The 24,492-nt window shown below is 42.3% G+C and overlaps 2 protein-coding genes across 2 annotated transcripts in view; one reads left to right on the forward strand and one right to left on the reverse strand.

Annotated features, from left to right (window-relative positions):
• Positions 1 to 292: 292 nt before the first annotated feature.
• On the reverse strand, positions 293 to 10,281 carry LOC141800155 (glycerol-3-phosphate dehydrogenase 1-like protein). Its single transcript, XM_074682558.1, has 8 exons — positions 10,082 to 10,281; positions 7,068 to 7,245; positions 6,753 to 6,893; positions 4,674 to 4,812; positions 4,244 to 4,356; positions 2,664 to 2,900; positions 2,472 to 2,578; positions 293 to 1,180 (listed from the first exon to the last, which is right to left on the reverse strand). The coding sequence occupies exons 1-8, from the start codon at positions 10,123 to 10,125 to the stop codon at positions 1,084 to 1,086; spliced, it is 1,056 nt and encodes a 351-aa protein (XP_074538659.1). The 5' UTR covers positions 10,126 to 10,281; the 3' UTR covers positions 293 to 1,083.
• Positions 10,282 to 11,548: 1,267 nt separating this feature from the next.
• The window catches only part of LOC141800766 (oxysterol-binding protein-related protein 10-like), a 55,231-nt gene continuing 42,287 nt past the window's right edge, over positions 11,549 to 24,492 (forward strand). Inside the window, exons 1-3 of the mRNA XM_074683543.1 lie at positions 11,549 to 12,012; positions 17,841 to 18,019; positions 18,617 to 18,690. Of these exons, the coding sequence (XP_074539644.1) occupies positions 11,792 to 12,012; positions 17,841 to 18,019; positions 18,617 to 18,690 (474 nt within the window). The 5' untranslated portion in view covers positions 11,549 to 11,791. The remainder of the gene's footprint in view (positions 12,013 to 17,840; positions 18,020 to 18,616; positions 18,691 to 24,492) is intronic.

A 24,492-nucleotide genomic window follows, 5' to 3' on the forward strand; every position in this document is an offset into this window, starting at 1 on the left:
TAGTATGAACATCCAGCATGGTTACTTTATCTGCATGTTATACTGTTTGAGAAAACAGAATACCCCCTCTTTAAAGCTCCAATGGGGAGTTTTTGTCAGTTTACTAATTAGGTTAAAAGTTTAACTATTGCTTCTTTATGACATATGAAAGTAAAAAGTGTCATCCCAGGAACCAAAGGTTTATTATCCACCTCTCCAAAAGTTCAGGGTTTCCTTTTTTAATACCTATTAACAATGACTTCTGTCATTTTATGAGATAAGGAAAAAAAACAAAACAAACAAGGAGCTCTGTGGAGTTTTAATCAACAGTGATGGACAGATTCAGACAGTTTGACTTGGCAACAGTGAGGCAGTTTAAAAAGACAGTTCACAGAAGTATACCTGATGTATTTCACATGTATGCTGGTTTTCCAAAAGGCATTTATAACAAATAGAGGTATAACCTACTGTAGGTTTGATGACAAACAAACACTAATTGATACTATAAAGTAGACAGTACAGGAGATTCTGATTCAACATAACAACTTATGTTTTCCTGAGGTTATAATGAAACTTCAAAAACCCTCATCTTCAGGGAACATCACTGTACAGACTGCCGTTGTGTCTGAGCAGGACGTAAATAAAAACCATCAGAATGAAACAAACTCAGAGACGTCATGTCTGATAAACTGATGGTTTACGGCTGTGATTTTAACCTGTTTCCCTTTATTTTCCTTGGTCACAGACAGAGTCATGGCAGGTGAACACTGAGTTTCCAGATAAAAAGAACATATTTAACAAATTTGGTCACAAAACTTACAAATTTTAAAAACCCAGGTTGAGGGTTTTCTTTAAAAATCAGATCAAATCTGAAGAAACAGCTCAAGTTTAAAGATAATCTAGTTTTACATTGATGATTCTGCATTTTGTAGATCATCATAGTTTCAGTCAGGTAAAAACACACTTCACTCTTCAGGTTAATATTTGAGACCAGGGAACACAACAACTGACCCCAGATATATCCTACAGACAGCACTGATCAGCTGTGCAATTAAAACCAGAGTTGCTGATGCATGCATCTCTTCAGCCCTCCTCTTCCTTAGGTCACATGTGCTCTGGGTGGCTCTGCAGGCAGGAGATCATTTCTTGGACCGGCCTCCCCTCAAAACAGATCTGATAGACAGCCGTGAACAGAGGGAACCTGCAGAGAGGAGGGTTAATAATAATAATAATAATAATAATAATAATAATAATAACAATAATAATAATAATAATAATAATAATAATAATAATAATAATAATAACAATTATTATTATTATTATTATTATTATTATTATTATTATTATTATTATTATTATTATTATAGAGGGCTATTCAGGACTCAAAGATCCTGTGCATTATTTAAAACCAATACTTAAAAAGAAACAGAAAAATACCACACAAATCAGACTAAAATACAGAAAACAGCTCAGCCATGAATTAGCTAAGCTAACTTAGAGAGGGGAGTTTAACAGAGAATTGAAAGTTGACAGGTAAGAGCAGTTTTGGTGTGAGCAGGGTGTAACTTCCAGAAGGAGGGGGCGCCCATGAAGAAGGCTCTGTCCCCCCAGGTTCGGTTTTGGTTCTGTGAGGTGGGATCAGGAGGTTGGCGTGTGAGGGATGCAGGCAACAGTAAGGAGTGTGATGAGCCTGGTGGTGGAGGGCTTTGTGAGTGAGGAGGATTTTAAGCTGTATGTAATGTTGTAAGACGGTGTGGATGTGGCCATGGCGGAAGGTACAGGTGAGGAGGCCTGCAGCAGAGTTCTTAATGTATTGTAATTTATGGAGGACTTTGGCAGATGTGCCATAGAGGATGCTGCTGCAGTAGTCTAAACGGGATGTGATGAATACATGGATGAGTGTTTCCGCGGCAGAGAAAGAGAGGAGTGGATGGAGGCAGGTGTTGTTTCTGAGGTGGAACAAGAAGAGTGACACAGCGTGGAAAAGAAAAGTTGCAAAAGTCAAAAAAAAAATCCAAGGTTATGGATGTGAAGTGCAGGAGACAGGGTTGATTTACTGAAAGTGGAGTTTTTTTCTGTGGTTATGGATTCAGTAGAAATATAGAGCTGGATGTCATCAGTGAAGCTCTTGAAACAAGGCCATTCCTCTTTTTCTCAAAGCTCTCCAGCCTTAGAAAGCCCACCTCAATCCTCCAGTCCACCAAAAAAGAGTCAACAGCAGAATAAGCTGTTTGGCATTGGCAGAAGAGGTTTGGCAAATTTTTACTACCCACACACTCAGCTCTGCTGCTCAACCCACAAATGCATGTTCCTTAGAAATGTGGCTCCATTTACCAGAGAAATAAACAGACTTTTCAGTGGTATAAGAGAGGGACTGTAACAACAAATGATCTACCAAAGAGTCAAATTTATATTTTCAGTCTAAAATGACCCACACAGTATGAAAACCCCCAGGTGAGTCAGGTTAAATAAAGATCAGAGAATGCACTCACTTTTCCACCAGGCCTTTCTGTTTGAGGATGTGATAAACCTCGGCTGAGGTGGCCGGACCCTGCAGCTTCTGACCGTTCAGCATCTCCTTCTCCAGCTGCTCGATGCTCTGAGCAGCACAGACAGACAGACGGTATAAAAAGCTTCAAAGATTACACACGTTTTAATAGTGACAGTGATAAAACAGCACCTACCTTCCCCGTTCTGGAGAAAGCCTCGGCCACTCGTCTGTTTCTGCCGCCGTAGCACGTTGTGATGAGGTCGGCCACACCGCAGCTCTCCAGGAAAGTCGCTGTGGAAACAGATCCGTTCTTGGAGAAGAGTTTGGCGAAGGCGATCATCTCCATCAGCCCCAGACGGATCACAGCGGCTTTAGTGTTGTCTCCACTCTGCAGACCATCACAGAAGCCTGCTCCCACTGCCACGATGTTCTGATCCAAACACAGAGAGCAGACAGTCACAAACAGTCAGCTACAGGAGAGCAGACAGGCTGGTGTTAGGACTCATGATCTGGGTCCATGTGTTAGATATTTCATATTAAGCATGAGGCAGGAAACTTGAAAACAAGCAAATACCTAAAAATATTATTACAGCTTATAAAAACTGAGGCAAAGTCTTTCTACAGTCCAGCAGGGAGCGACTCCACTAAAGTAGTCTCTGAGAAAACAATGTACTTCAAAGCAGCATGATGCTTAATTTAGTAAATTATGGTCCCATTTTTTATTATTTCCTGTGTTTCTTCCTTCAAAATGACCAAATTGTAAACTGGCTGTTTTTTAGCTGGAAAAACTCTTTCTTAATAAAAAATTGAGCAGAAAAAATGGTGCATGGATCACAAAACCAAAGCATTTCATGCATGCCCCCAGAAAAAATATAAAAAAAATGTTTATCAGCTCTGTCCCAGAAAGTTTTTTCAAGTTTTGTGTTCACACTGCAAAAAAAAAAAAACAATATAGGGTCTTTGTCTTATTATATTATAAAATGACTTTTTAGACTTAATATGAGCCACATTCACCTGACCATCCAGAAAAACAGAATGAGAGAAAAGTTAGTTTATATTAAGACATTATTCTAGTTTCAAGCAAAATTTTCTTGTTCCAGATTATTTTTTACTTGTTACAAGCAATTCAGACCATTTTTTTGTCTTTAAAAAACCTAAAACAAAACATTTTTCTGGACTGACCAGTTGAATGTCGCTCATATAAAGTATAATAAAACCATTTTTACTTAAAATGTGACAAAAACACTTGATAAGATTGCATTTTTTTGCAGTGCATGTATGTCTGTCTTTCTGTTTAATCAGACATGCCAAATGCAGTCTGATAAAGCCACTGAGGGATGTTTACACTGTGATGGGGACTGAATCAGTAGACATCAACTCTATAAAGACAGATATAAACCTCATTCTTCCTGCCTGCTCACTCGTGCTGAGTGTTCCAGGATATTTCCCTCTGTACTCTCAAATTCATGCAGACATTATTCTTGGGGGAGGTAGAAAAAAAAGTTGAGGTAAAGCCAGGATGAAAACTCGGGCTGTTTTTTTTCCACATGTGCAGCTCACCCTGAAAGTTTCTGAAAGTTTTTAGAAGTTTTGTGCAAATACCACCAAACTAAACCCTGCTGGTCTTACACAAGCTCAACGATGGCATTAGTCTCCTGAGCTAATGGATGAGTGTGTGTGTTTCTGTTTCTGTTTGTGTGTGTGTGTGTGTGTGTGTGTGTGTGTGTGTGTGTGTGTGTGTGTGTGTGTGTGTGTGTGTGTGTGTGTGTTTACCTTCAGGGCTCCACACAGCTCCACTGTGTCTGCGTCGTCCACCACAGTGATCCTGAAGTTCGGAGTCTGCAGCAGCTCTTTGAAGAGCAGCCCATTCTCCAGAATCCTGCTGCCTGCACACAGGAAGTAAAACTTCAGACCTCATGTTTCAGGAGTCTGATGTTATAAAAGGTGGATTCTGTTCAAGGCATTCTTCTGTATTCATTCATTTGAATAATTAGTTAGAAAACGCATTTTGCAGTATGTTCAAGTTTTGCAAACTTATAACTCTTTTGAATATCACGTAAACATGGGTATCACCTTTGGCCCTCACTCTGAGTTGCCGTGTTGCTCGGGCTCTGATGCTTCTTAGTGTGTGTGGAAACACAGTGTAAAACACCCTTGTCTCTGAGATGTTGCACACATGAACAAAGACATAGATCTGTCTTACCGATGGTTGTTTCACAGAACTTCTCAGCAGCCACCTCGTTTGCGATGTTTGCTCCCATCAGGACGCTGACATCGATCCCCATCTTCTCCCTGATGATGTCAGAGATCAGCTTCAGACCCTCAGGACCCTCATCTATACCCTGAGGGAGACAGAGAGAAACACACACACACATACACACACAGCGCAGACACAGTGAGGAGAAGAGCCTGCAGGAGTGTATAGTAACACCTTTCTCATGTTGACTCTTTCATTCAGAGCTCCAGGAGTCAGAGCAGGATCTCTGCGGCACAGAGGTACAGTGGGTCGTCCACTAATCAGAGTATTTATTCACTTCCAACATTTCCCAGATGACTCCAGGACAGCCAGGCAGGAATTGTTTCAGGTAAGTTTCTTTTACACCTCACAGCTTCCACCCAGGCTCTCATAACCAGGCCGTACCTGGTCTAGGTGAAGTTAACCCTTTACCTCCAGATGTGCCAGTGCTGACAAATTTGTGCAAGCATACTTTAAATGACCTCTATTCCTAAAAAGCTTGTATGATTGGAAAAATTCTAACGGTTTATGAAAGCTGAGATTTTGCTCTTTCATCTAATGTGTGGTTATAACAGTAATTTCACTGCACATTGAAGAACACTTGTGCATACACAGAGTGTGGAGCAGACAGACAAAAGGTCAGCACAGAGAAGCGAAGCTGAGTTTGTCCAAAAATACCAAAAAGAAGATCCTGCCTGGTTATAAACCTCCACTGAGGTTAATGAATGTTTTTGAGACAAAAGGAGCATCTAAAGGAGCAATTTCATGAGGAAAAAGGTAAAACTGATGGGCTGAACTCCAGGATGAATGAAGACCAGTGTACCACGCCTAATTTGTACAATATGTGTGTCATACAATGAAGTTACCTTTTTAGAACAGAGTACCCGGCTGTGTTCTTTGTATGTGTAAGTGTGTGCGTTGTGCACCACGTAACATGGTGCACATATTTTTTGTGCTTTTTTAAAATAGTGTGCCAAGTCTTCTTTGTTCTGTGTAAGCATGGTTCTGGTAATGCAGTCAGAATTTTTTATTTTTTATTTTTTTAACAAAATAAGAGAAAATATCTCATAAATAATATTGAACATATGTTTGATAGTGTTACCGTTTTAAGTTTATCCTGTTAAATTTGTTGGATATCTTCAATTGTGGTGTTTTTTTCTTCACTAAACCTCTAAAATCAAATTCTGTTTCTCTTCAGTGTAACCTGTTTAATTTTCATATAACATGCAGTAAAGTGGAAATAACTCCCAGATATTAAAAGTTCCAGTTATTTAAAAGAAAAGGCTAAAGCATTTAGTTACAAGACATTTTTTAACCTTTTTATAGTCAAAATAAGTCCAGGCATACGTTTTGAGGCTCAGGTGTTTAAGGGTTAAGCAAAGAGGCTGGGAAGCACGAGGAAAAGGAGGAGTGAGGAGTAACGTCTACAGTGTGTTAATATCCAATCCAGCGTTATTTGTGCAGCACCTTTTGTGTGAGAAAGCAGCAGGCCCTGACTGAAGAGGGAAAAATAAAAACTACTACTACTTCAAAAGAAATCAAATTAAGACAGTAAGCTCAGAACATCACTCCAACACGCATAAGGATGTTTAAATTAAACAGCAGCAGGAAACAGAATGTAGACGATGCCACATTAACTCACCTACACCTCACTAGCTTTTAACAGGGGACTGTTTTCTGCTGTCTGCTTCTACACAAGGCTTAAAAATTTCCTAGAAAACAACAATCTAATCCTGGTTCTTAACTGGATAAACCTCTAATCTGTGTTTTTCAAAATTTACTGAACAGATTCTTCATTTTAGGCTGTAAGGAGGCCACTGCTGAACCTCTGTAACCAATCTGACTGAACCACAGAGACACTGAGCTTTAATCTGTCCACACAGACATCTTATCTTTAGGGGCGTCTGCGCGTCTTCAAAGCTGTGTGTTTAAGAGTGTTTGTGTCAGTGTGGAGACTCTCAGTCTTAAGATGTTAATAGATACATTTGTAAGTTCTGATGTGGTAAGGTAACGCTGTGTGTGAAAAAGGTGTGAACACATCGGTACCTTGATGAGCGTGATTCCTCGAGCTTTAGACGACACGCAGCCTGACATCTCGTCACACAGTTTCCTGATGAACTGATGAGGAACCACAAACACAAGGAGGTCTGCTCCTTCTGCGGCGTCACACAGTCGGGGGACGGCAACCTGCAGAGGACAAAACAGATAGAAAAGACAAATGTACACTGAGCATGAAGATGGTTTGGATGCAGGGACTCACCAGTGTAATTATATACTTTCATTTTAATTCATATTTCTAAAACTCCAGTATTAAAAAAAGATATAACAGCCATGATGCTGTTCTTTTTCCTCTCTTCTCACCACGTTCTCAGGTAGTTTGTACCCGGGCAGGTATTTAACGTTCTCGTGCTCCGTGTTGATGATGTCAGTGAGCTTCCTGCCATTAATATTCTCTTCATACACCCACATCTTAACCGTAGAGGCAAAACGCTGCAGTGCTGTGGCGTTCCTCCCAATAATCCGGGCGATGGCCGAGCCCCTGAAACCACAGAGGAGTCAGAGTCATTTACAGTTCAACAATTTCATTTAGCGGATGCTTTGTCAAAAGCAACGTACAAGTCAAGCAAGTGGAGCAAGATGTAAAAACACACTTCTGGAAAAAAAACTTTACTACTAAAACCATGTCCTCATTAAGTCAGGCTTAGAGAACAATCTCATCCTGTCTGAGCAGTGCAGTAACACTCACTGTAAACCTGGACTACTTCCAGTCTGTCTCTGATCTTCAGCTTTCTGAGTGTGAGAACTCCGCGTGGTGAAAATATCTGTCAGGGAGTGATGGACAGCTCACTGTTCTAGGTCTTTCATAGGACGTATGTCTACAGTAGGACTACAGTGTCAGTTGCTTGTTCAATCAGTTTTAACTTGTGAAAACCTATCAGAGTCCCCAGAAGACCACATAAATCTGCAGACACAGAGAGCAGGTGCAGAGCGCAGTCTTTGTTGTCTTGTTTAAAGAGATCAAACCTTAATCCACAACGAGACAGAAACACTTCCTCAAGAGGCAGATCTACAGATCTAGGATCAGATTTGGGAGATCCCTGGAGGAGTCCCTCATCATTTCAAGAAGTCTTGTGAAGATCTGGTGCTATTTTTAGAGCAGAATATTTTGATCAGTTTACAGACAGATTTCATGTGAGTGACAGGAATATATTGAGGTTTGAAAATCTGCACAGATTTAATCTGAAGATTCAGTATTTTCCCTCTTTTAGTGCACCTTACCATGTAGTCTCTATTTAAACATTGAGTCCAGAGTAACACTCTGTTTGTAAATCACTTATATATTGCATTACACCATCATGCTATAATGCCATCCTGTCTTTTCATTGACTTTAAGGTCTAAAGCATTGTTCAACCACTGTCTTGGCTAACAGTGGTGGTTCAATTAGAATCACGTCTTCTGTTGTTCATGCAAAATGTTGAAAGGAACAAGACACCATTCTTCATCTTCCTTCATGACAAACTATATTCTACTTTTTTGTCAGGGTTATATGATACGACGTGTTTTTATAGAGGTTATTCTGCCTGGACTAATGCCATCATGAGACAGATCAAAAACAGAATTTACTCTAAAAACTCACTCAAACACTGATGGGTTTGTCATACATGAAGTGTATTTACAGTTAAAAAAAATAACTCAAACTAAAAGTTTATTAATTTTTGGTCTCATGTGTTTGCATTAGGGGAGAACAGGGTTGGTTGTTACACCTGTTATATCTTGCCACCAGAGGGCGCTGTCACTCAAATTAGGGAACTGGGAATCAGAGCTCACTTGTAGTCTCCTCTGGAGTAAGACAGCTGAACTTGAGGTGAGGGGACTTTGTGTGTTTTCATGTCAAATTGTAAATATTCAGCTTTTCAGTATTTCTCTTCTTGGCTATTACACAATGGGTTTATTAAAAAAAACAACTGTTAGCCATAAAGAAGTGTAAAGGGGAAGCTTAGGTTTGGATTGTTCATAGCTAATTAGTTGTAACACGATTGTTAGCCCTGAGTCTTGCAAGATGGTGGAAATCACAGCCGTTTGCCTCTTTAGAGAACTGCGTAAAATGAAGCACATTACTTCCATTCCGGCCTCCCTCCACTGGCTGCCTGGGCACTTTAAAGTCCATTTTGAGATTTTTTTTTTTTTTTCCTTTAAATGGTCTGGCCCCATCTTGCCCCTCTGAGCTCCTCCACCCCCACATTCCTGCTCAGTGCCTCAGGTCAGCTGATATGCTGCTCCTGGAGGTACTGAAGTCATAACAGAAGCTCAGAGGGGATATAGTTTTTTCTGTTGCTGCCCCGAATTTAAGGAATGGATTTTGCTTCCACAAGACAAGCCTCCTCACTGTTAAAACTCATCTTAGAAAACATTTTTATCCCTTGGTTTTTGATCTTGCTTGATAGTCTTATTCTATTTTAGTATTTTACTGTTTGTTTTTTTGTTTTGAGCTATGGTTGTATTGTTCTTAAATTGCTTTTTAAAAGAAATGAAGAAATTATTTTTGTGCTTAAACTATTGGTTTATCTACTTTATGCATCTGTCTTTTTGTGTATAAAACTGTAATTCAGCTGTGGTTGTTTTTAAAGTGCTCTATAAATAGCTGACTTGAGTAAATAACCCCTTTCTTACAATGAGTTGGAAAATGAGAGGGATACACACTTTAAGACTATGCCCTAAGCTTTAATTTGATGTAGCAATGACCATTGGAAGATGTTCTGATGATGAGCAATTTATATTAGAGTAAAAAGTGTCACAGCCAACCCTGCTCTCCCCTACTTTGGTTTATCATGCAACTTATTTAAATGTAATTATGACACTATATTTTATTTTGATTGTTATATTTAATACTCTTGGGTTCCATTGCATATTTGATTTTATGGATGAGTTATTAGATTTTTTTTTTCTAGATTTTCTTGTATTTTTGCGTGGACCCCAGAAAGTCAAGCTACATTGTGGGAGCTAATGGAGATCCAGACAAAAATAAAGAATAAAATCTATGTGATCTTTAGAGTAAAAAACAACACCTTAAACCAGAGTGAACATGAACTGAAGCTCAGAGGCTTGAATAATATATTTTTTTCCATGCATCCTGTGGAACACTTTGTCTTTTAACCACTGAGTGTTTCCTCTCCTGTCCCTGAGCCTCACCTGCAGCTGTTAGTCGACAATAACCGTAAAACACACCGAGAGCGTAAATTACGTCCACGCATACAGATCAAGAACGAGAACAGCGCGTGCTTTTAGAGGTGGAACAAAAAGAAGTCTCAGTAGTTCATCATGTACCAGCATCATCACCACCACCATCCTCCTCCTCCTCCTCTTCATCACTCACCAGTTTCCGGAGCCGACGATACACACTTTGAGCGGAGCAGCCATCTCTGAGTGTGTGTGTGTGACTGTTACCTGCAGAAACACCTGAGACACCTGCACACACACATATAAATATCCTCACATACACACACGCACACACTCACACACACTACAGCAGCACAGGGACGAGATGATCCCGGGCAACGAGCGTCTTCTGTTGATGACGTCACAGCGCGTCTCAAAAAAGACGCCTTCAGGGAGTTGTAGTTTTTCACGAGCGGGTTGACGTAACTGGTTAAGATTACATAAGAGGCTGAGTTCATGAATTATGGATGGCTTCTTTGTTACATACCTTAACTGTGAAGAGTAATGTTGATATTAATCACACTTCAGGGATCGTGTGTTTACAATGAAAAAAAAAAAGATGAGGATGACAGATGAGATCCAGGTACCACTCTCAGTTTTTAATTTGGCTGAGAAAAAAAGACCGGTTTTTGATAGTATTCAGTTAAAAAGAGTCTATCCAAGTCTGCTCAGAATTTGATTTGTTTAATACATTTTTCATTCATTTATTCATTTATTTTGTTATTTTTATTTATTTATTCATTTTTTGACCACAAGAAACAGCATATCCAACTACTCCCTTCAAAAGTGTATGCTTGCATAACCACATTCATTCTTGCATCAGTGAAAAGGAGGCACACAATGAGAGTCTAAACCACACAGTACTGACACTAAATAAGAAACTAAGCCAACTAAAGGATGAAACTATGAATTTATCTATCTATCTATTTATTTATTTATCTATTTATTTATTTATTTATTTATTTATTTATTTATTTATTTATTTATTTTAAAAAAGAGATGTTTGAAGGTTGTATTTGATTTTATTCTACCTGCCTTTAACTTTTGGGGTGGGAGCTACTTGTTATTGCAGTTGCTTCCCAGGCCCCTATACATTTCTTTTCCCTTGTACGTTTTTATGTTTCCAAAACTCTATGTTTAATAACTTGCTGCTTTGCCACCTCTGTTGACATGTTTGGGATGAAAAAAGTGCATCTTTTACTGTCAGTCTGTCCCTTGCCTTTGTGTCTCAGTATCTCCTGTCTCTGTGATGAAATTCAAATATTTATCTCGAAGCAGAAAAAGGGAGCAAGCTGCTGACAAGCCGGACAGTTTCTGCTGTGACTGAAGACTGCATCAACATGTGTTTGTTTTTTGTTTTTAATTCCACATTTTAGTCTTTCAATGAGACTTTCCAGATGCATGATGTGCTTCAAAGCCATCAGCCAAGCCTCACTGATGTCAGCTGATGCTTCATGGAGTTGCAGACAGCCACAGTGTCTGATGCTCTCTAGTATTTCTTGATGCTGCTGCATTGTTGTGTGTCTGTGTCCTGCTGAAGGGGGAGTATCCCAGGCTGAGGGGGAGTGACCAACCCGGGATTTCCAAAATAAAAAACGCAGTAACGTCAGAGGGAGAGGGAGCGAGAAGGAGGGAGAGAGAGAGCTCCGCAGTAAAACAGTCGGAATATCCCTCCTGTGTGTCAGAGCCGGAGCAGGTGGAGGAGCGCAGCCTCTCTCTGAGCGGTACAGCACTTTGAAAAACACCTGAATCTGTCAGCTAAAACCTCCTCCCTCTCCATCTCCTCCTCCTCTTGTTTACTGCTGAGGAGCCTCCTCTCTCCCTCTCCTCCTCCTCCTCCTCCTCCTCCACTCTCAGCGGCTGGAGGATGAACAGGTCCGTGCGGCAGGAGAAGCCCGGTCGGAGCTCCTGCAGGAGGCAGCAGCAGCAGCAGGTCGGCCTGGCTGCTCCGGCGCGCAGAGGGGGGTCCGGGACCGGGGACAGTGACTCACGACCGGTCCCCCCGCACCACGACACGGCCCGAGGCAAGCGACACCTGGAGGGGGTTCTGAAGAAGTACACCAACCTGTTCAAGGGCTGGCAGAGCAGGTGGGTACCTGAGGGAGGAGGGGAGGCTGGGTGATGTCAGGGGAGGTTGTGTTTTTGTTTGTGGATTTACAGATTAAAGGTGCTGTTGTTTAAAGCAATTACATAACATTGCATTACAATCTTTTGACACCCATGGTTAGATTTACTGGATAGAAATGTTTTTAACTTAATGTAAAGTCAAGTGCGTTTATAAAAAAAAATGTCTGTCGCCTGATCTACTATAAAAGTTAAATTAAAGGTAGCGGCTACGCCTACACAACCAGTTACATTATTGTGATTGTAATAACAAGCCTATAAATGGTTGAGTTGTGTACTTTTTCACATTAAACCCCTCACATTTGTGTCATAGAATTCCAGCCCTCTGAAATTAATTTGCATGAATATTTTCAGTCAACACACAGTTGAAGAAGTTTGATCTGAGAAGTCGATCAAACAAAAGCTGCAAAACAACCATTAATTCCTCCAATTTCAACTTCTCTGACAACACTTCATACATCAACTAACATTTCCTCAAGGTCACAACTCAGATAACCCAAGACACCATCCTGCAGCATCTGCCCAAAGGGGCTCCACACAGACTTTAAACAGCAGATCATATGTTGTTCAGCCCCGTGTGTGTGTTGTGTGTGTGTGTGTGTGTGTGTTTGTGTGTGTTAGTTGTGTGTGTGTGTGTGTGTGTGTGTGTGTGTGTGTGTGTGTGTGTGTGTGTGTGTGTGTGTGTGTGTGTGTGTGTGTGTGTGTGCATTCATGTATTTCCTCACCAGGCTGAGTGAATGAAGTGTTCAGAGAGCAGAGCTGTGTGTGGGGGTGGGAGTCCCACAAACACTGAATGAGTCATCCAGGATCAGGAAAGCCCTGCACTCCTCTCCTCTGCATCTCAATACTTACTCCCCCTCTCATCCTCCTCCTCTTCCCCCTTGTATACTCCCCCTCTCTTCCTCCTCTCACTCTTTTACTGCCCCCCCCTTCCCTCTCTTGCCTTTTTACTGTCCGAGTGGATCGATGTGAAAAGCATCCAAACGTGTAATGAGATCCGTGATCACACTTTGACAGTGTGTGGTGTACTTACTTCCTCTCAAGCACACACACACTCATACACACTCACAGTGCTGTATTTGGCTCATGCACTTGAAGTGCTTGAGTTTGTGTGTGTGTGCATCAGCAGGTTGTGTATCCTCTCTAAAAGGATGATATGAATATCTGTGTGTGTGTTGAGCCTGAGGACAGATTGAATGACGCAGGTTCATGCTGGTATCGCACTGATTGTTTTTGGTTGTTGTTCTCACCCTGTCAGACTGTCAGAGGGGATTATGTTGATATTCTGTGGTTGACGAAGGAAACACACACACACACAAACACACACACAGATGAACACAGAGATGATGCAGCCGAGAATAGCTGCAGTGCCAAAAACTTTTCATAAACTTTGCTCTGCTGTAGCGTCATGGTAGCTGGTTTCTTTTATCACGGGCTCAGATGTTGATGCAGAGAGCCTCTTTTTCCACAGCCAGGAGTAAAATGAGAAGCATATACTTCATGATTAACCACATTAGGTGCTGTCTCCTCACAAATAATATCTGCTGAGGGCCAAAACTAAAGTAGGAGTAAACTGTTCATCTCCTCTCTGCCTCTTCACTCCTCTTGACTGATTGGAGTGGGGAGCGTAGAGCATTTAGCCAAACCCAGAAGGGTTGAGCCCAAACAAGTTTCTCTCTTGTTAAGAGAAGAGAAGAGAAGAGAAGAGAAGAGAAGAGAAGAGAAGAGAAGAGAAGAGAAGAGAAGAGAAGAGAAGAGAAGAGAAGAGAAGAGAAGAGAAGAGAAGAGAAGAGAATGTCATTGTAACATGTACAATGACATTGAAGTCACAGCAGCAATCAAGAAAACCAAAGTAAGAAAGTGTGTAGAAAGTGCAAAAAGGTCCATAAGAAATAGATGATGACAGCTTGTCCATCATTGTCCAGTTCAGTCAGCCTAAACCTCCACAGAGTCCAGGACTGAGCTTCTTCAGCAGTCTGTTCAGTCTCTGTCTCCTGGATCCTGTCTGCTCACAGCAGGTGAAGCTCCTCCAGTGTGGTGTTGGTGTCAGGTGTTAGCTCAGTTAGCCATGTCTGTGAATAGCACGATGCTACTCTGCCTTCTGGTATTCCCTCTGTTGCTGGGTTAGCATGGCTAGCTTGTCCATCTTAGTGGAGATAGATCTCACGTTCCCAATAACAATGGATGGACGGACAGGTTGATGTCGTCACTTCTTAGCTCACACCTGAGAACCAGCACGTCGTCCTCACCTCCTTCTCCTCATATTGTGGAAAACATCAGGCCTTACACCAGTTAGCACTGACATGCTACAGGCTGCTAACAGCTGAGTCCACAAAGAAGGGAGAGCTGCTGCAAAAGGCAGCCATAGCCAACAGGGCGGCGCCTAGCAACCTTCCAGTTCCCAAAACTCTGAAAATGTTCTCTATTAGGGGGCCATGTGGGAAAAACAAGTTAGGATTTTTTTCTATTGCAGGATCAGGATCTAGATTTTATTTTTAGTCTTAGTTCAGTGTTCGTCGACCAAATATTAAAAATTTTAGTCAGATCCAATGTAAACAATCTAACTGTTGTGAAAACGTCCTGAAAACTGTGTGAAGTTCTGTGAACTGGTCTCAGTTCTCCTCCTGTGTAACTGCTGCTGCTGAGGGGCTACAGACAGAGAGGTTTACCTGTTCAGGTATGTGACGTCACATTGTACTGCTATTTGTTATGTTGTGTGGATGTTCAATGGGAGCTGTCACGATGTCCAAGACAGAGGCTGGAGACGAGAGACGAGAGCCTCGGCGCTTGTCACCAGAAGACGTGGTGAATGGACCAATGAGCTAGCACTGTGTGCAGGCAGTGCTCATGGGAGATGTAGTATCGTAGTCTCATACTGCAATGGGTTTAGTATTTTAGATGTCTTTTCAGAAAACTCCAATGGTAAGATTGGTCAGCCCTCCTTTTCTTCTTTGTAACGTCTTGATGCAGGGGGCTCTATCTTGTCTCTTATAAGACTTGGGAAATTGGGGAGATGGAGCGTACAGTCAAACCCAAACAACCTTCTCCCCTATACTCTGCTCTTGTGCAGGATGCGCAGGGTAATTATGGGCTATATGGTTGACTATGTCACTAAACAGCACAGCGTACATGTTTAGATGAGGGTTAGAGAGTTACTTCAATGTAAAACTATTAGTAGACCACACAACAATGGACTCCACCTGAGTGTCAGAGCCAGGCCATCATTGAATAAAATTAACAGAAATCAATTTACTGTTATGATCTTAATACTCCTTTGGCTTTTATTGAGAAATATTTTGATAGGAAGTTCACTGTGCTAAAAAAAAATACCTCTATGAAGTGCAACTTGCGTTAGCTGAGACTCTCATTTAGCCATGCAGCTCGTGGTGTATTCTCAGGTGCATCAGCTGTAGAGCTAAACCCCAGCTTCTGTCGTTTCAATGTTAGTCAGTATCGTTATACAATGCGCCTTTCTTAATGAAACATTAAGATTCTCCTTTTTATGTAAACTTTGACAAAGAAAGTGCTGTTTCACAAATACAATGTCTAACTTAGTCCCTCCCCCCTTCAGGCCTGGAGCCACTCAATGTCTGCAGTATCTTTTGCACATGTGAAGGATCTGTGTTTGAAACCCTGCGTAGTTTCAGAATTTGCATCACATTTCTTCAAGGGAAGATTGTCGTGATCTTGGCAGATCAGTCAGCCTCGTCATAAACTTTGCATGTCCTTCAATCTGGACCCTTTTCTTTTCTTCAAAGGAAGTCACATGTCACAGTCCCCCAACAACCTCTGTTAAGTTGCAGACTAAAAGAGTTGAGAAGGGGACACCGGTCCAAAGACTGACCCAAATAAGTCTTCCAGTTATTGCAGCCTATATCTCTGTGCCCACTTTATGAAAAGTGTGTTGATTACTCTAAAACTATCCTTAAGCGGCTAAATGAATAAGCCTCATCACTAGTTCATCTGTTAGTGGATGAACCAGCTTAGAGGTGAATTATTTCTACCATCTGGGCTGAAGTGGAACAGGGGAATTGATTTAGGACAGACGGCTAAATCTGGACCCAGCTGTCAAAAGAACAACCATCAAGTTGGTCAGTGTGACTCACTGAGGAGCCTGTCATAAGGGATGTGGCTCAGTGAAGAGTTGATTTGGCAGTCAACATGCTTAAGTGTCCTTGGGCGAAACACTGATCCCTAAAATGTCTCCGCAAAGAGTGTGTGAACGTGGTGTGAATGTGTGTTAAGAAGACAAGAGACGGAGCTTTATAAACACAGTTATTTGCTCTGAAAGGATTATAATGTTCAGAATCAAATGCCGAGGCCCTGAGGTTGGCCAGGTTGTCTAGTTCATTAGAGTTTGTCAGAATATCCAGAGAGCCGTTCCAAGCCGGGCTGTACAACATCCTGCTCCAACAGCCAGCAGCAGAATCAGCACCTTGGACAGCTCCACAGCTCTCAGTCTGAAGCACCATCTACAGACTCTCACAGGAGTTATATAAACATTTTCATATATATTTACACCTGCTTTATTTAAAGTCTCTCAGTGCTGTTCACAATCTGACAGGACAGCTGTATGTTGACACATTAAAACAAGTTACATTCCTGTAGACGTGTTGGCTCTGACAGCCACCTCCACACGAGCAGCCTGTTACTGTCAGGCTGTAAATTCACAGCAGCAGAGAGACTGACAGGAGACAGGATGAACAAGGGGCTGTTACTCAGTGGTTTTAGCCTATTGTTGAAGCTTAAACAAGAAACAGGTCTGCTTATGTTTCTTTAGACGTCTTAAATGTACGATCACTTTGTTGTTAAAGGACCAACTTAAACTTATAACTGAGACCTACATGCATCCTGATCCAGAATTTAATGTTTTTCTACCGATGTGTTAGTCCTGTTTGCAACTGCACAGTCAAAAAAAACTCAATTCACCCCTCCAGATATGTTTGCAAAATAAAAACTGTCCTTTTTTGGTTCTTTACTTCCCTCATCTGTTAGTGATGAGTCTCAGTCTCAGTTTCACTGTTTATGTTAGTTCCTTAGAGGCTTCACTCTTGCTGACATTAGTGGTACAAACCTGGCAAAGAACCTGGTTTTTGTGGGATTTCTTGTAAGTGGTATTAGGTTTTCTAAGTGTCTTCAAGAGGAGGAAAAAACTTTTGTTTGTTGAATGGAAGTTGATTTGTCATTTCTGATGTTTTCAAGGAAATCAGGAAATGTAAAAGCCCATTTTCTTTGTTGACTCAGCATCAAGCATATTTTTGTCTCAGCATAAATCTTTGGTTAGGGACAGTTTGTTAGCGGCTCTATCCTCATACAGATATCTGTTCTCAGGGAGGATGTATTGTCTTTCAATGACCATCAATGGGAGACTAAATGTCAATAAAGAAGATTATGTTTCTCCTGCTTTTGCTCTCCATACAGACTGTTTTTACTGCAGACTCCAAAGCCTGCTGATAACAAATACTAATCACACTGAAATCCAGACACTCAACACAAATCTGACTGTGATCAGAAATGAGTGAGTCTCACATTTGATCAAAGTATCACTCATTGACCACAAAGAGCTGTATTCAGGATATCTATTCCCAACCGTATTTTATTATGACTAGCTTATTTCAGACTTTATACTTTCACACCCAGTGTCTCTATTTAAAAGTTAAGAGTTGTTGTTGTTCAGTCTTGGTCTGATCTGAGGTTTTTTCTTCCTATTCCGCTTTCTTTCTTTCTTTCTTTCTTTCTTTCTTTCTTTCTTTCTTTCTTTCTTTCTTTCTTTCTTTCTTTCTTTCCTGTAGATATTTTGTTCTGGACCCTGATGCTGGTCAGCTCCAGTACTTCCTGAATGAAGTTAGTAAAAACCAGAGACCCCCCCGGGGGGTCCTCCCTCTCCTTGGCGCCTTGGTGGCCTCCAGCGATGAGTCTCAGTACATGTTCACCATAAAGTCTACAGGTGGAGATTCATACAAACTCAGAGGTGAGAGCATGAGTAAAAGAAAACTCAGTTATCTTTGTTGCAAAGTAGTCTTAAGTAAAAATTTGGCGTTTGTAAAATCTCAAGGTTGTAAAAATTAAATGATCATGTGGAAAATATTCTATATAAATTAATATTTTTAGTGTTGAAGGTTCAGCATGTCAGAGTCTTTAGATGTTTGAAGAGATCTGCTCTACCTGAGCTTCACTGACTTCTCTCAGACTGGGTACAGGCTCAAAGAACAGTCATGGGGTTGATTTATAAAAAATCTTCTTCTTCATCAAAGTATTATCAAGGTTTAGACATTGTATCCACTGAAGTGCTTCAGGAAATAGAAATAAAAAAAAACAGGAAGTGAGCGATCATTTTTTTAAAAACCCATGCAGATTTAAGAGGATTTAAAATCAATCCTGATAAAAGGTTATCAACCTAAAGGTGTTGAATAACAAAAGGGTGTGAATGTGTATGTTACTTTACTGCAGTTATACACACACACACACACACACACACACACACACACACACACACACACACACACACACACACACACACACACACACACTCTCTCACTCTCTGACTGTGTGGTCTTCTCCCTGTCAGCTCTGGACGCTCAGCAGCAGGAGTTATGGATGACTCAGCTACAACTGTGTTCCCGACGCCACTCTGACAGCAAGGTACACACACACACACACACACACACACACACACACACACACACACACACACACACACACACACACACACACACACACCTCTGCGTTGTTTATGCTTCCTTCTTGTACTCCTGCATCACAGATTATATAAGTCATCAAAGTGAACCTACAAACTGTTTATGTTTTTTTAACTACATTTTTTTTCTTAAACCTCCATATGACCTGCACATGAAGACTGATGTAGACTTTTATATTTATTTATTTCTAACTTTTTTAAAGTTATATTTAGAGGCCTTTATTGAGAGGATAGGCTGTAGAGAGGGACACCGGGATTGAAAAGGCTCCTGAAAACTTTGTTTTACAACTTACAAGTTAATAACTCACCTTGTGTTGAGTGAGTTAGGGAGTAAATGTTTACAAAGAGAGACTCAAAACTGCACAGACATCTGAATAATATTGTCTTTTTAGTTTTTGGACTTTACTCTTAATCAGTGTAAACAAACAGAATTAAATGAATGAATAAAAATACCAATAGTTTTTGTTGCGAAATTCCGGGTATTTTCGAAGTTGGAAACTTTTCATGGTAATTTACAGGAATTAATAAAAACTGTTTTTTTCCTGGTTATATGGTCTTACACATGAATAAATATGAAACATACTGGTTTGTTACAAGTAGACATGCATGTAGCCATGTCTAAACATGTCATGAAATCATTAATGAATTTTCAGGCAATTTCTCTGAGTCTAACTGTCATGAAAATAGGCACAAGTATTTGTCATAAGCAAACATGCAAATACAACATTTATGTCTGGCACTTATCAGTTTTTAGAATGGTGGGACTTTAACGGTTTCTTTTACAGAGCAACAAAAACCATGAATTGTGAATGATAAAAATAAAGATACAGATAGTGACACAAAAGGGTGGGTATGATGTCCAAATCGAAATCTGCTTTAAACGAACAACATTTTAGATGTTTCTTGTATGTGTGTAGTTTGCATTTTTGTTGGTTTCATATTTTGTTTGACGTTTCTACCATTTTTAACCAATATAAGCATCAGTCCCATTAAATTGTCAAATTGCGAAGCTACTTGAGCATGGCAAGTATTAAATAATTCACCTTCCTAGAAGTTATGCCCATGTAGTCATTGAATAGTTGTTATAAAATATCACCTCAAAGTACATTTCAAATATTAAGTTTACAAACTTAGATAATATGGATTTGTTGTACTGAGCAAGCCAGTATGCCTCAGACATCAGTGTTTTCTCTATTTTTTGGGTCAGTTGGTTTAAAATAATTTAAATTTAATTTTTTACAGTGTAGTAGACTGATAAAATCATAATCCTTGTCACTTCTTATGCACAATATCAGATTTTATATGAGAAACACTGGATGCACCAACTGGCCACGTCTTTTACTCCTTTGTAAAAAATTCCCTTAGTCAGCAAATAATTGATGAGACAGATACAACGTTGGTGATGCACTCAGCTGTGGCATTAATTCTTTTAAACAGCAGATGCTCTAATTCAACACATCTTTAACACTTATTAATGAGCCCAGCCCCACAGTGTTACATGTTTAGCTTCTTTAACAGAAAACTCTGCCTACTGTTCGTGCTGAGTACAGGAAGTTAAGTTTGCTCCCTGATAACGTTTAATCTCTGCACGGTATCAGAGTCAGTGAAACAACACGATGAGAGAAGAGAAGAGCAAATGTGATTCAGAGAGCTACTTTAATGATTCAAAGTTGTTTTGGAGATCCATCTGAGGGTTGGCTGTGTGATTCTTTGAGACCAGTCTGGACTTTAAATTCATCTTCAGATGTTGCACTCTCCGTATTGATCCTCCTTTCTGTCCGCCTGTTTATTGAATTATATCTCCACAGAAAAGTGCTCGGTCAGACGGATAGGTTGGGTTTCTGGACTTAATGGATCCAGACTACATTTCCATCCCCTTCATGTTCAGGTCCAGCTCCTTTATTCTGCTGACTTCATCTCATTTATCCTGCTTTGTTCCTCTGAGCTCAGACGGCTGAACAAACACTGGGTGAAGTCAGCGGGGGGAAAAAAGCTTCCTGTCATGGTGCGCTTTGGTGGAGCTGAGGCTGAGGCTGAAGGTTTGATGTAGAGGAGAGCGGACAAGGAGAGTGTGATTTATTCATAATCTGAGTCCAAAGGAGAGAACGCTTCACATTAGATCTGACGTCACCTTGGTTTGGCAGAGACTCCAGAACAAACAGTGCATTAGTTGAATTTGTTGCTGCAGATGTGCTGCTGTCATACAGTCGTGACGCTTTGGAGCAGGTTCTGGGTCAAGAGGGACATTTTCACAATTTATCAGCTGAAAAAATGATCACAGGGGCTTCAACAAAAAGCTTTTAGTTTGAAATTAAAAAATGAAAGATTAACAATGACAGGAAATGAAAACAGAGTCCTGAAAGAAGAGACCTGAATTTAGGCAAAACACCAACTCATCAATTCTAAACAATTGGCACAAATGGATTTCAGCCAGGGCTGCATGATGGTACAATTGTTAGTGCTGCTGCCTCACAACCAGAAGGTTTCTGGTTCAATTCTCCAGCTGGGCAGGATCCTGTCAGTGTGGAGTTTACATGATCTCCCCTTACACGAGCAGCTTTCTTCCACAGTCCATAAAAAAACACGCTCATCAGGTTGATGGATCACTCTATTGTGAATAGGTGTGAGTGAGGCTGAGGTTATAAGCCCTGTGATATACTGGAAGCCTGTTGAGGGCGTACCCTGCCTCTTGGTCAAAGACAGCTGGAAAAAGGCTCCAGCCTCCTGTGACCTGAAAGAGGAGAACAGTGAAGATGATGGATGGACACTGCTCTGTCTCAGTGTTTAATACACAGAGCATATTGCTTTAATAAGAGCACAAATTAAGTTCCCCTCTCATGTCGTTTGCTCTTGGTTAACATCTGACTGCTGAGATGAGCTGTCAGCATCTCCACCCTCTGCTGCACAGAGCTCTCATCCTCTCAGAGCTCATCAAACAGACAACTCTTTTGTCTCATTTGTCTCAGTTTCAGCACGTACAGAGATAGGAAGAGGGTAGATTGATGCAAAATCTGTCCATAAGCCATCAGGTGTCACAAAGTGGCACTGAAAGAGTTTTTCTGCGAATTGAATATGGAAGTTGAGAATAAATGTGTGTCCTGACTCCAGTTTTAATCCTGATATAAGTGTCATTCAGCCCACCTGTTGGTCTGTATCCCCAGAACCAAATTTTCATTTACCATCTGTGTAGTGGCCGTTTGTCCACAAAAAAAAGCAACGAAAAGTTTCAAACAAACTCTTTCATAAAAGGCTTAAAAGGACACTCTTGCACCGTGGGTTGTGGTGTACACAGATGGGAAAAAAACCCAAGGTCCAAACGAATGTCCAATTTTTACAAAAATGTGGTTTATTTGACCAGAAATACAGCAAACACTGTTACAGTTCTGGGCAGAACTAGCTAGGTACTCGCTGGACCCAAAAGCGAGGCGGAGGCAAGGAAGCAGTTTAAGAGTTTTTATTGCACAGAGGGAGTAAGTGAGAATGAGAGTCCGGTTTGTAGCAGCTCTCTCCTGAGAGCGCTGGGCACAGAGAGTTGTGGCTGTGGAAGGTGGCAAGGGCTGTAGCAGTAACTCGAGGGAGGCACTAGGACAAAGCAGCAAAAGACAGGATCAGCAAAAAACTCACAGAAACAGATACACAGCAATGTGTGGTCAGAATACTCATCACGAAGGAGACCAAACTACCACGAAGCAAGACGGAATCCACTGGCGCCGGTCCACACCTGACGAGCGTCTTAAGAAGCCGGCGCCTGATTGAAGATCCGCTGCAGCTGTGCCGGCTGCAGCCGCGGGAGAGAGGAACAGGGAGGGGAGGGGGAAGGAGAGGAGCGCTCCCAGAGCGCAGCAGATTCACCACAGTACCCCCCCCTCAACGGACGCCTCCTGGCGTCCTACCAGGCTTCCCAGGGTTGGCACGGTAAAAGTCATCAATGAGAGAATTGTCCAAGATCAACTTACGGGAAATCCAGGATCTCTCCTCAGGACCATAGCCCTCCCAGTCCACCAGGAATTGGAATCCCCTCCCCCGGGGACGGACGTCCAGAATCCGGGAGACAGAGAAGGCCGGATGGTCATCGATGATCCGGGGGGGAGGGGGGGGGACGGCTGGAGGACTAAGGTCACTGGAGGAGACAGGCTTGATTAGTGACACATGGAATGTGGGGTGAATCCGAAGGGAGGCAGGCAATTTCAACTTTACACATGAGGGGTTGATGACCTTTACCACTGGGAAGGGTCCGATGAACCGTGGCGAGAGCTTACGTGCATCCGAGAGGAGGGGGAGGTCCCGGGTAGAGAGCCACACCTCTTGGCCTGGCTGATACACAGGAGCGGGGGAGCGATGGGCATCAGCCAGACGCTTATTCCGGTCAGCCGTTCTGAGGAGCGCCGCCCGCGCCTCCCGCCAGATGGTCCTGATGCGACGGTGGTGCTCCCTCACCGACGGCACGGCCACAGTCTGTTCCTGCTCAGGAAACACAGGGGGCTGGAAACCGTTACAGACCATGAAGGGGGACATACCTGTGGCCGAGCTGGTGAGGGAGTTGTGGGAGTATTCAATCCACGGCAGGCAGGTGCTCCAGGAGGCAGGATGCTGGGCCGCCACACACCGGAGCGCAGACTCGAGATTCTGGTTGGCCCGCTCTGTCTGGCCGTTGGTTTGAGGGTGGTATCCAGAGGAGAGGCTGGCTGCTGCGCCCACCGAGGAGCAGAAATCCTTCCAAACCTGGGAGATGAACTGGGGTCCTCTGTCAGAAACTATGTCCGCAGGGATACCGTGAAGCTTGAAGACGTGGAGGACAAGAAGGTTGGCAGTCTCTAGAGCAGTTGGGAGCTTGGGCAGGGGAATGTAATGAACCATTTTGGAAAATCGGTCAATAACGGTGAGTATGACTGTGTTACCTTCGGAGGGGGGCAGACCAGTGATGAAATCCAGGGCGATATGGGACCAGGGCCGACTAGGCACAGGGAGGGGGCGCAGCAAACCAGCAGGCGGGTGGTGAGAAGCCTTGCCTCTGGCACAGACAGAGCACGCAAGGACAAACTCCCGTGTGTCCTTGCTCATGTTGGGCCACCAGAAACGCTGCTGTAAAAACTCGAGAGTGCGGGTCACTCCGGGGTGGCAGGCCAGCCTCGAGGAGTGTCCCCACTGGAGGACTTTGGCACGGGCGGACTCGGGAACAAACTGCCGATCCTTGGGTCCTGTCCCTGGATCTGGTTGGGCCTTGAGAGCTCTTTTAACCTCCTGTTCTATCTCCCACTGAGCTGCTCCCACGAAACAGGAGGAGGGAAGGATAAAATCCGGGTCCTCTGAATCCGTAGAGGGGGAATGAAGGCGAGAGAGTGCGTCAGGTTTGGTGTTCTTGGAGCCAGGTCGGTAGGAAAGGGTGAACTCAAACCTGCTCAAAAAAAAGGACCACCGAGCTTGTCTGGGGTTGAGTCTCTTGGCAGAGCGAAGGTAAGAAAGATTCTTGTGATCAGTCCATATAATGAAGGGGACAGCAGTCCCCTCCAGCCAGTGCCTCCACTCCTGCAGAGCCCATACCACAGCCAGCAACTCTCTGTTACCCACGTCGTAGTTGCGCTCCGCTGGAGAGAGGCGTCGGGAGAAGAAGGCACAGGGATGAATCCTTTGGGTAGATGGATCCCGTTGGGAGAGAACAGCTCCTGCTCCTGTGTCCGAAGCATCCACCTCCACAATGAACTGGAGAGAAGGGTCAGGATGGCGGAGGATGGGTGCGCTGGTGAACA

Source organism: Halichoeres trimaculatus, unplaced genomic scaffold (assembly GCF_033239565.1).
Source record: "Halichoeres trimaculatus isolate MK-OKI-2021-1 unplaced genomic scaffold, fHalTri1.1 fHalTri1_scaffold_12, whole genome shotgun sequence".
NCBI lineage: Eukaryota > Metazoa > Chordata > Actinopteri > Labriformes > Labridae > Halichoeres > Halichoeres trimaculatus.

Coding starts and splice junctions, on each gene's coding strand:
- LOC141800155 (XM_074682558.1), bottom strand. CDS start 10,125: ATGGCTGCTCCGCTCAAAGTGTGTATCGTCGGCTCCGGAAACTG. Junction 6,894..7,067: donor ACAAACTACCTGAGAACGTG/GTGAGAAGAGAG, acceptor TGTCCTCTGCAG/GTTGCCGTCCCCCGACTGTG. Junction 4,813..6,752: donor GAGGAATCACGCTCATCAAG/GTACCGATGTGT, acceptor TGTCTCCCTCAG/GGTATAGATGAGGGTCCTGA.